The following is an 11,890-nucleotide window of genomic DNA, read 5'->3' on the forward strand; positions in this document are numbered from 1 at the left end:
CGGCAATAGGTGTGACTGCAGTTCAATATATATGGATTCACGAAAAGAGCGGCACAAATATCACATATGAGAGCATTGATGTGTTCAACACTGACGACATAATGTGACCGATCAGATGAATCAAAGTATTTGATTTGTTCAGTCATTGCGCACAAGAAGTGGTAATAACTTTGATGTCAACAACAATGGAGTGCCTGAATGTATAGCAGGAAAAGGAAATCATTTATAGACATACATATAGTAATGCAGTCATACAGTCATAAGTTAATGCATAGTCACGTAGTCATACAGTCATGTAGTCATACACAGTGATGATGTCATACAATCATGTAGTCTTATATAGATCGGTCATAACATAAATAATGTTAACTACATAAATTTTAATATAATTATTTGAACTGGTACAGTTTAATTATTTTGCATAAATTTTTACTGTACTGAAAATGTTTTTTATTGTTTTAGTAAATAAATTTATTTATTATTTAACCAAATAGATCGGTCATTTTACAATTGTAATTTACAGCTATTTTTAATTATGATAATAAATTTCAATTAATATTTTATTTTAAGTACTATAAGACAGGTCATTTAAATTAGTGTTTTGAGATATTTTAATTTTAAAATTAAATTTTTAAGAAAATGTTTTATATATACTACTGTACATTAAATTTAATTATTGATTTATAAGATATATTATTATATCACTCGGGAGGTAATATAGGCAATAATTTTTTAATAATTCTATTACTATTAAAAAAATAATTTAGACAAATATATATTATATTACAGTTATATTTTTAAATAAATTAATAATAAATAATTTTCAATAATAATTACCTGGTATATAACTGACCGATCAAATACTAATGATGTAATAAACATTACATACTTTGTATTAAATAAACATCATATAAAAGGCTTAAATGTATATTATATAAATACTGAATTATGCCTTTTTATATTAACTAAACTTATGGCATAAAAAACTTTAATTACCAGGGCAAAGTTTTATTTTAATGTTTCTTTGTTTCACTAAACTATTAAATTCAAAATCTAAAATGTCTCAACAAAAATGCCAATTTTGTTATAATCATAAGATAATAAATGCCAGAAAAAGTATTTTAATATTTTTATTGACCGTTCAATTAAATAATTTTTATTATTTTAGATCACAAAAAGTATTGTACTGTCTTTGTATGCATTTGTGAGAAATGCGATAAAACAAGAGAAAGAAATGCAAAATCAAGACAACGATATTACATCCGTAAAGTAACGACCGATCAGGACATCAAAAAGTCGGATATTGATAACGTGTCGAAAAGTATTGTCATGCCATTAAAGCTTCAAAAAGTTGATGGCATTTATCAAATTGTTGATAAATAGCATAACTTTATGCCTATCAATATTATATGTACAGTACCTTAGAAATAGCTACGGTACTAATAATTTTGATTAAATTGTATTATTTGAAATAATATTTGAATAAATTTATTTAGAGTTTCTTTAATGATTGGCTTACGTATGTATAGACCGGTCTTTATATTGTCTTATTAAACTGTAGATCCAGGTCAGCACTAGCCGAACCACACATATAGCTTATGTTTGTGTATATCAATCTCGTTGGTCGGATCGTAATAGTGACGTTGGATTTGTATCAGTTTGAGTTCGCGTATAATCTTTCTGATTGTTGTATTGTAAAACATGATTAACTCGTCAAAAGATGGTAACTTTGTGAATGTCAATTGCAATTTCTTGGCATTCCGTTTCCTTGATTTTGGCTATCGATCATCTGATCCTCTACTTTATGATTCAGATAAATACTTTAAATATTGTCGACAACTTATTACTTAGGGAACGGTCAGTGATATGCGGTATAAACTACCGAAAATGTCTTACTATACTTGCCGTCCAATATCCACTGTAGTCAACTGTTTTTATCTTAAGATCGGTCAAAAAATTATAAAAAATAAGTAAATATACCGTAATATATTTAAATTTTTATTTAAATTTTTAATTCAAATTATTACATATTACAAATTATCAAATAAATTATTCAAAGCCAACAATTTTTGTATAGTTCGTCTTCACTGCTATTCACGTCTATATTATCCTGGCTGACATTGATAATATCATCACCACCTGTATCACTGTCTATTTCATATGTGTATTCTTTAGTAACAATATCTTCATTGTCTGAGAGACCGGTCGGATCACTGATGTTATCGTCAATACATTCGGTATTTTCAGTTGTATTCAAAATTGTGACTAATTTTGAATGCAATAAATAATCGTTTCGTTGTTGACCTAAATTGCATTCATTAAAACTTCGTTTAATAGCATCTGAAGGTAACTCTTTCCAAGCGTCGCGACACCATTCAGCTATCAGTCGATGTGATGGTGGCCTTAGATTGCCTTTTTTGGTGCGATCTTCAGTTGTTTTTTCTAAATCCATCCATTCTCGCCATTTAGCACTTATCTTAGCTTTGATCGGTCTATTCCAGGACACATCGGCGGGTTGTAAAAGAGGAGTCATACCTCCTTGAATTATCATAACTTTTGTATCACATTTGTTATAAAAATGATCTTTAATTTCATCTCTTGTATGAGCCAATGCAGAGTCCATTACAAATAAATTTTTACGGAACTCACCAACTGACCGATCGTGTTGTCGATGAAATATTGCGTCACCTCTAGCGTCGTAAACATTAGTTATCCAATCAATCATTAAATGCCTGTCAATTGATCCCGACTTAGAAACCATCACATGAACACCGGTCAACTCTTTAGGTGAACAACCTTTTGGGATTTTTACTCGATTTCGGAAAATAATCGCTGGTTTTAATTTTCGGCCAGTATTGTCCGCACACAATATCAATGTGTATCTTGTTTTCTCGTGACCAGTCGTCTTAACTTTAACAGTTTTGGCACCTTTTTCGGTAAAAGTATAGTTACCAGGGATATCGATATACATTGGAATTTCATCTGCATTATAGATGACACCAATATTTTTGTGGTCATCAGCTCTCCAACTATCAACTCTACTAAAAAAAGTATATGACTTTTCGCGGGCATCTTCGGGTATTTTTTGACCGACTGAAGTTTTTGCCCGCCATGATATTCTATTTCTTTTATTAAAATTACTTAACCAACCATTTGATGCCGAAAATTCTCGACCAGTCTTTTTATCCATGACCGGTCTTATTATACCTTTACGTTTTAATTGTTGATATATTATCATAGCTTTTGATCTTAAATCAGATCCCGTTACAATTGCACTCTTTTTTCGTTGATTTTTAAGAAAATTCAATACCTCTTCTTCGACTTCCGGTATTTTTGGTATTCTTATTCTTTCCATTTTTCTTCTTTTTCTTATATTAATATCTCTTTCATTTTTAGCTTTTCTTAAAAACTCTTCTTTATTTTTCCAATCCCTTATTGTTTTCGTGGCCACTCCAAATTTTGCCGCCGCTTCACAATTGTTTAAATTATGTTTTTTAATTTCATCTAATGCATCCAATTGTGTTTTTAATGTATACGATCGCCGACGGGGCTTTAGATCGGTCTGATCGATCATTAGACTGTTAATTTCATCATTAGATAGATCCTCAACTTCGATGTCGGATTGATTTGACAGCTGTTCACCAATTTGTTCATTTGATTGAATAGTTTGACTATAAGTGTATTCATCATAATTATCTGATGATATATCAATAATTTCTTCATTACTATCATTTTTAATAGACATTGAATTATAGGTGATATCATTATTTAACGGCTGCAGGTATTCAGTTATTGAATCATTATTTTGATTCACTAATTGTGATTTGGAGTCTAATGCATTTGATTGTAATAGTGGTAATCTATTTTCCGATCGGTCAGTATAATTGACCGATCCATACGGTAATGATTGATAATCAACCATAAATGGTGATCTGATTGCAGGCATTTGGTTATAGATTTCATGAGACATAGCATAATAATTACGGGAATCATTACTTTGTTGGCCAATTAATTGATAACTCGGATAGTTATTAATTGGTAAGCGATAGTCAAAACTAATCGTTGGGCCAGATATGTTTGGCGATGAATGGCCAGTAAATTGTGTTCCCGAAGGTGAGTACGCTAAGGCGGTTACACTAAAAGGTGTTGTTGACGGTGTATAAGCGCTGCTAAATACACTTAATCGGCCATCAGGTTGAGGACTTAATTTCTCTACGGGTACGTCATATATATTACCAAAATCAGAGTTTGGCGTCAATCGGTTATCTGGTTGTGGACTGTATTGTTCTACGGGTACGGCCAATATATTACCGAATTGCGGTTGATCTGTCAAATGTATGTTAACTGGTTGTTGGTTACTATTACGCAAAGTTTGGCCAATAGATACTGTTGTTGATCGATCACATACTGACCGATCATTGGGATTGAAATGACCCGTCAATTGCTGGTCATTATATATATCATCAATAAAAGCCGTACACGTTGTAGTTAAAACCCGCCGATTTTCGGCCATTATTACAATCACTGTTAGTTAGTTGTAATAAATTATTTGTTATCTATATTATAATTTTAACAAATTATTATAAAACAATTTTCAATTGCATTTAAAAAACAAGCATTTATTAAACAAAGCATTTAAATACAGTATAATAGTATTGTATTGAAAAATTATTTAAAAAAAACTTTTAAAATTTACAGTTTATTATAATTAATAAAGTTTTAGTTTTGACTTTTCACTGACCGGTCAATAGATGGCATGGGGGGGGGGTATATATACATTCAAAAAATCTACAATATTTTCAATAGTGGGGCTATTTGTGATTTCATTCAAATCAATTTTTGGTGGGGGGCTATTTTTCGCTTATTGCCCACATTTCCACATATAGCCCCATATGGCCATGGGGGGCTATTTGCGGGTTTATACGGTACAGTATATATCGATAGTATACCGATATATATATATATTTAAAATACAGAGAATATATATATATATATAAATTTATATATATTTGTAAAATAGATATAAAAAACAATTTATAATTAATAATAACTTTTAGTAGAGATGACAACATTGATTAGTCTTTCGGGCCGTTTTGTAGAAGACTTTGCTTTGTGAACTCAAGTCTTCACTCTTGGCCACCAATGTGTCCAACTTTTCGCCCCTCTGTAGTATACTAGTGATAGTATTGTGTAATATTATCTTTGTTTCGTCTAAATCTTCTTGTATTTTAGTCATGGCATCCGCCTCTTTCGGATTCTGGTATTTGGCCAGATATCCATCGAGTATAGGAAATGGTGCCGAACTGTTTTGGGGGGGGGGGGATCAATCAAATTAATAGTTACTGTAAATACTGTAAATATTAATTTTTAAATAATAATATAAATTTTAATTTATATTTATTTACTTTTCCATAAGAGTTGGCCAGGAATGTGATGGTATAGACTCAGAAAATTCGTCCAACACTTTGCTGATGAGTGTGTGGGCCACTCGGTGTGGATATTCGTGATCCGAAATGATCACTCCCGACAAACCATCAGACTTGACATAGATATGACAATTATATTCTGTTAATCATAAATAAAACAAACAAACATATGGTTTGATTATTATCATCAATAGTCACAATAAATGTTTTCATCGCAAACCTTGTTGTTTGACTGAAGATCGCGAAGCCTTCTCTGACCGTTCAACACATACTTTAGACGTAAACTTCATAAACTCGGCCACACTTTACAGTAAAAACAATAATAAATTATATGATATAGTAGTCTAATCAATGAATAATTATCAACAACAACAACAACAATCAGATGAAATATAAACAATACTTTCATTATATATATTGTTATCACAAATACCTGTTCCTCTGGAAGAAGCCGAACGAAGTCAGGTCTTGGGCTGACTTTAAGTTAATCACCCGATTGTTCTCATTCTTGAACAATACAGATATGTAGTACAGTTTGACCATCTCTTCGTCGTCTTCTTCTTCTTCTATTAACTATGAATATCAGAAATGGGAGGACCAGTCAGTGGTGATTGTAAATATCGTAAGGTATGGCAATCAGTGATAGTAATGTTGTTATTGTTGTTGTGATAAACAGTAATAATAATAATAATACTGTGTTTGTAATACACAGTCAATGATATTCACTGTTTGATTACTATTACATACACTGCAGTAATAACTGTGAGTCTCTCTCTCTCTCTCTTTCTCTTATTAAACGTGTAGTCAATAAATTCATTCAATTAGTTCACTCATACATTCCAATAACATTGCATGACATCACTCCATAGTATGTATTGCAAGTGAGCCCACACTTTATTGGGGGAAAAAAATATACAGTAATTGATATTTACAGACATTAATAAAAATAATTATTGTATCTATTTATAGGAAAACAATTAAATTAAATCAAATTATTTTTTATTATTTCACAATAATAGTAATAATAAGTAACACACAACACAACGATTGTGTGAAATATAATTCAATTAGTATTTAATTAAATTATTTTGTAAAGTAAACCACTGTTTAAAACATTTATATATATATTGAGTGACATCTATATTGTGAACATTGACTATGAGTTGTAGTGTTGTCTGAATTGAAACTTCCGTATCCTTTCCTTTCGGTTTGTTTGTTGCCATTCAATACACACAAACAAATAGGTATGTCTTTGATTTGACCATTAATTGACCAAACTTTACACCGATTATCAACCAATCGGATCACACATATTATTCACCCGTTATTTGATTTATAGTAAAAGATATGCCGATTATGTGACCAAAAAAGTATACAAATGTGTGATCTGTTTGTCGATAACCAGTGAATGCAAACCACGTTTTCTTTGATGATAATTGTTTTTGTTTTGTTTTTAATGATAATTGTATTGTCCATACATTTGTTGTACAGATATACTCCGTAAAAGATGGTAAAAATGAATAAATTAGTGACTTCTTCGCGAAGGAAGAATCGCAAGAAGCACTTCAACGCTCCGTCACATATCCGCCGAAGGATAATGTCTTCGCCGTTGAGTAAAGAGTTGCGACAGAAATACGGAGTAAGAAGTATTCCCATCCGAAAGGACGACGAAGTCCAGGTATAGTTGTTGTCTTGTTTGGTGACATTTTGATGGAAAACCAATTGTTGTTTATATGATTTGATGGATAACTAATTGATTGTTTTCATGTGTATGTTTCAGGTGGTGCGCGGCCACTATAAAGGCCAACAAGTGGGCAAAGTTGTCCAATGCTACCGGGCCAAATATGTCATCTATATTGAGCGCATCCAACGAGAAAAAGCTAACGGCGCCAGCGTTTATGTCGGCATTCATCCATCAAAGGTAATTAATTGAATATCATAAACAACTTCTTTGAATTGAGTGATAACCACATAATTGATGCATTCATTTCAATTGAAAATAAGTGAATGTATTAAAATCGTTGCAGTAGTGGTAATATTAAACTGATTGTGAGCAGTGTTTTGATGATAATTCAAAGATATTGTCTAAACTTTTCTAACTATTCAACAATTGTTTTCAACTATTTTTGTTTGGTAACCAATTTAGGTGGTAATTGTTAAGCTGAAGATGGATAAGGACCGCAAGAAAATATTGGAAAGAAGAGCAAAGGGCCGACAACTGACCGACGGAAAGCTGAAGGGAAAGCATACCGAAGAGTCGGTAGCGATGGAGTCTTCTTAATCCATGTTTTTTTGGACATCAAATTTGATTTATTATTTTGAATTATTTGTTTTGTCGTAAATTAAATAATAAAAAGCGATAAATTTAAATAACAATTCATTATAAAGTTTTGTTGTTATTTATGGTTTGTTTGTTGTGATTATCGGTATATTTAAATATCTTATCATTTAATATCAATTATTTGAGTGTTTGATATGATAACAATTTTTTTGATTGTTTGTCATTATCTCAACTAAAGTTTGATATATATATATATATATACGGTATATATAAATGTGATATATCTCTTAGTCTTCCAGATTGTATGTCAAATACTTGGTGGTAGTACTGTCTGTCTATTTAGTTAGTTAATTACATGACATTTTAGGGTAATTGTGTTTAATTTTGTTTATGTGTCTATGTAATTGAACCATGGCTATTTTTTTTCATGGTCTTTAAAAATCAAATATATCTGATTTAATATTGCTCAACAAAAAAAATTAAATTTAATTTTATATATTATTTAATATATATATATATATATTAGCTAAATGCTAATTATTTTTGTTAGTGCCTTTGGGGTTCATTTGTTAACCTAAATTTAAACGAGAGGTGTAATCATAGTTTTGAAAACAAAAATTCAATTTCATTAGTAATTTTCTAAATGTGAAGTGCGATACACATTAAATAAAAAGAGTTGTCGTTTAATAAGTGGTATTCAATGTCATAATAAAATTTATTTTAAAAAAAAAACTAAAGACATTGTATCGAAATTATTTTCAGTTAAAAAGTGATTCAATAATTTATTTAGTCTTAAATATTAATTTATTATAAAATCATTTAATAAATTAAATTATTAGTTATAGACGTTAATTAATATTAAAATATATTTTGATTGGAAAGTCATTTATTGACAACCACTGTAAGTACAAAATCATAATTTCTATTATTATTGTTTTAATAATAATAATATTTCTAATTGTAACCTAACTATAAGTTGACTATTGATTATAACTATTAATAAATATATTTTTTTGAAGTATCACTTGAATTATGTACCGGTATTTGTAATATAAAAATTATTTATAATTTACATTATATTTGATGAACGAGTTCATGTTGAGATAATTTGTACTGGATAGTACAAATATAATAATAATAATAATTATTATTATTATTATTATCATAACCATTCCAGTATATACTATATACATGTGAATTTATATTTTCAATTAGTCTAAATATTTATATTGTGTTTTTAAGATAACTAACATAAATTAAAATTAATTTAAATAACTTATCTTATAGTAGATTTTTTTTATAAATATAAATCAAAGATATTCTATAAAAAATTGAATTATCAAAATTTTATTTAGATATTTAAAAAAAACTAAAATTATTTAATATAATATTTAGTATTTAATAAAGTAAATTGTTTGCAATAAATAAGAAAATTGAACTTGTTCAAACTTGTTGACAATGTCATACATAAAAACTCACATTTGTTTCACGTGTGAGACATAAACTAGTTATTTTAGTCCAACAGTCAAACTTAATATATATATACAGTTTATTAATATTGAAAAATCAAAATTATGTTATCGATTGAGTACATCAAAAGTTTTAATAATTCAAAAACATCTAAAATCTTTCAATTAGTCATATATTATTAGAAAAGTAGTTTTCTATACTCTGTACTAATAAATTATACTGTATTTACCAAAAAAAAAATTATATTATTAAATCAAATAAAAGGTTTTAATAATATTTAAAATTATTTGTATAAAGTATCACAAAAAAATAATATACAAATTCTGTAATAATTGATTAATAGCTGTATATTTGTTATAACTTATTATATAAATATTTATATATTTGCCAAATTGTCCCTATATTGAAATATAGAAATCAATAGCTAATAAATTATTTAAAATAAATATATTTGTTATCTAATGTGATTTTTAAAAACTATTTATAATTATTGTCGCAATAGTACTGTATATATATGGCATTCAGGTATCCCAACAAAAAAACTAGAATTTAATGAACTAAATTTGATATTATATTTGCTCAACTAATACACATTTATTTAATAAACAAAAATTTTTTTATAACTAGTTATAATTTCTTAATATTTTGTTGTTGTTTTTAGTTTTTTTTATTTAGTTTTGTAATTTAATTTTTAATAGTCATTGTAAATTATTAATAAATAAATAAAATAAATAAAGTAAATTATTACTTAACTTATAATTAATACATAGCCGGCAACTTTTTAATTATTAAATTGTTTTAACTATTAAATTATTGGTAAATTTTAATATCCCTTATTATTGAATGTATGATATTTGAAATAATTTTACTTTTTTTAAAAAAAAATTTTAAATCATATAATACCTGTACTTTTATATATTATCAAAACTTGAGACATTGTGCAACAAATAGTGGAAATTTTTAATGTGTGATCTTTTTTCTAAAAAAAAATTATAGTTTAAATTTCAAATTTAAAAATATTATCAATTAATTTAAAGTCATTTAAGAACCTCAACTCGTTTTTCAGGGAGACTTGTTTTTTGTGTGTAAAATACTGAAGATTTAAAAAATATATTATTTTTTTTTTGTTGAAATATACTCTGTATTTACCAATTAATAAGTGTTTTGAAAGACATTCAGCAGTGGTTTTGTAGGTATTAAATGTCAAATCATTGGGTAAATGACACGACTCTTACGTAACGACAACAACAACAACAACAGTATTAAAAGAGAAACAATGATTTGCGCAAAAACTGATCCATATATTCATTAGTTAATCAATTGATTTGTTGCATCAGTCCATATGTCTACTGGAAATTATTTTTTTTTTAAAATACCTAAATATTACATATGTTTTTTATGTGTCAATTTCATACAATTTTTTTCAATGGTGTTTCATTAAAATTTTCAACAAAAAAAATAAATAATCTTGATTTAATCAATTTAATTAATTAATTATTTAAATGTTAATAATCTGACAAATTTGTTATTTAAAATTAAGTAAGTATTTTGATTATTATATATATAATTTTATTTTTAATTATACATTATTTTTTTAAATCAAAGAATTTGTTTTAGTTAAAAAAATTTTAGCACTAAATTCTTGAAATTACATAATAATAAAACTTGTAATATAAACACAACATGAAAATTATTGCCTGAGTTTTATTTTATTTTTTTGAGAGACCCTATTATTCTGTGTCCAACCAATGGATTTGAAAAGCGATAATAAAAATTTTCTCTCTATTTCTTAATATAAATTTATATGTATTGATCTTTGATCAGAAATTTTTATTGCAAAACTATAGCTATGGGACTAATGTTTAGTCAGTTTAAGTGCTTTAATACTTTACAATAAGACTAATTGATGAAATAAAATGTAATAATAATAATATTATTATTAAACTCTATGGTTTTGGTTGACAATTCAAGTGTCTGTACTAAAACATTATATGAGAGTTTAAATTAGAGATAACTCATTTAGTTGTATAATTTATGATTAAATATAACATTTATTAAATAACTTATATGTTGTACTATAGTATTAATGATATATAAATAATAATAATAATAATAACAATTAAAAGTTTCTCAACAAATATTTAACCATTACTTTGACTCTCAAACCACTTCTCACTCGTTTGTATCAGTAATTAGTAAAATTAATTATATATATATATAACTTATATTTACTTTATTTCACTGATTTTATATTTACTGATATAACTTATATAACGATATTAATTTGAAAACTTATTTTATTTTATTTGTTTTTTAAATATCTAGAAGTATTGTGTGTTTGACTTTTTTAGTATAAATATATTTATTGGGATCACCTGTTTATTTGAGAGCAAAATAAGATTTCATTGGAAATACAAAATACTTATTGAAAAAAATCATACATATATAAGAAGAAGTACTGTATTTGACAATTAAATGCAATCATTTGTTTTTCAAACATTTGAAACAATCAATTGTTTGCAACTATATAATGATTTTTGATTGTGGTTTAAGCTAACATTTAAAAAAAATAAATAATAATTATAATTAAAAATATTTATATTACTGTATAGTGTATAGAATTTTATAATAATATTTTTCATAATATTTTTATTGTATAATTAGTTTTAATAAGTTTAGTGTTTTATTTGTTTCATTCATTAAATAAGTATTA

The 11,890-nt window shown here is 27.0% G+C and overlaps 3 protein-coding genes across 3 annotated transcripts; 1 reads left to right on the forward strand and 2 right to left on the reverse strand.

The window, feature by feature from the left end:
• Window positions 1-1,488: 1,488 nt before the first annotated feature.
• LOC128964604 (uncharacterized) lies at window positions 1,489-4,555 on the reverse strand. The gene has a single exon (XM_054311232.1). The coding sequence runs from the start codon at window positions 4,511-4,513 to the stop codon at window positions 2,054-2,056; it is 2,460 nt and encodes an 819-aa protein (XP_054167207.1). The 5' UTR covers window positions 4,514-4,555; the 3' UTR covers window positions 1,489-2,053.
• Window positions 4,556-4,988: 433 nt separating this feature from the next.
• Window positions 4,989-6,311, reverse strand: LOC128964460 (synaptobrevin homolog YKT6-like). Its single transcript, XM_054311049.1, has 4 exons — window positions 5,860-6,311; window positions 5,647-5,729; window positions 5,406-5,565; window positions 4,989-5,303 (listed from the first exon to the last, which is right to left on the reverse strand). Exons 1-4 carry the CDS (start codon window positions 5,967-5,969, stop codon window positions 5,054-5,056), a joined length of 603 nt encoding a protein of 200 aa, XP_054167024.1. The 5' UTR covers window positions 5,970-6,311; the 3' UTR covers window positions 4,989-5,053.
• A 260-nt stretch (window positions 6,312-6,571) lies between these two features.
• Window positions 6,572-7,800, forward strand: LOC128964845 (60S ribosomal protein L26-like). The gene is made up of 4 exons (XM_054311494.1): window positions 6,572-6,670; window positions 6,918-7,104; window positions 7,207-7,347; window positions 7,573-7,800. The coding sequence occupies exons 2-4, from the start codon at window positions 6,934-6,936 to the stop codon at window positions 7,705-7,707; spliced, it is 447 nt and encodes a 148-aa protein (XP_054167469.1). The 5' UTR covers window positions 6,572-6,670; window positions 6,918-6,933; the 3' UTR covers window positions 7,708-7,800.
• Window positions 7,801-11,890: the final 4,090 nt, after the last annotated feature.

This window comes from Oppia nitens, unplaced genomic scaffold (genome assembly GCF_028296485.1).
Source record: "Oppia nitens isolate AA-2021 unplaced genomic scaffold, nextdenovo-longstitch-racon4-pilon3 scaffold9_pilon_pilon_pilon, whole genome shotgun sequence".
In the NCBI taxonomy this organism is placed as follows: domain Eukaryota; kingdom Metazoa; phylum Arthropoda; class Arachnida; order Sarcoptiformes; family Oppiidae; genus Oppia; species Oppia nitens.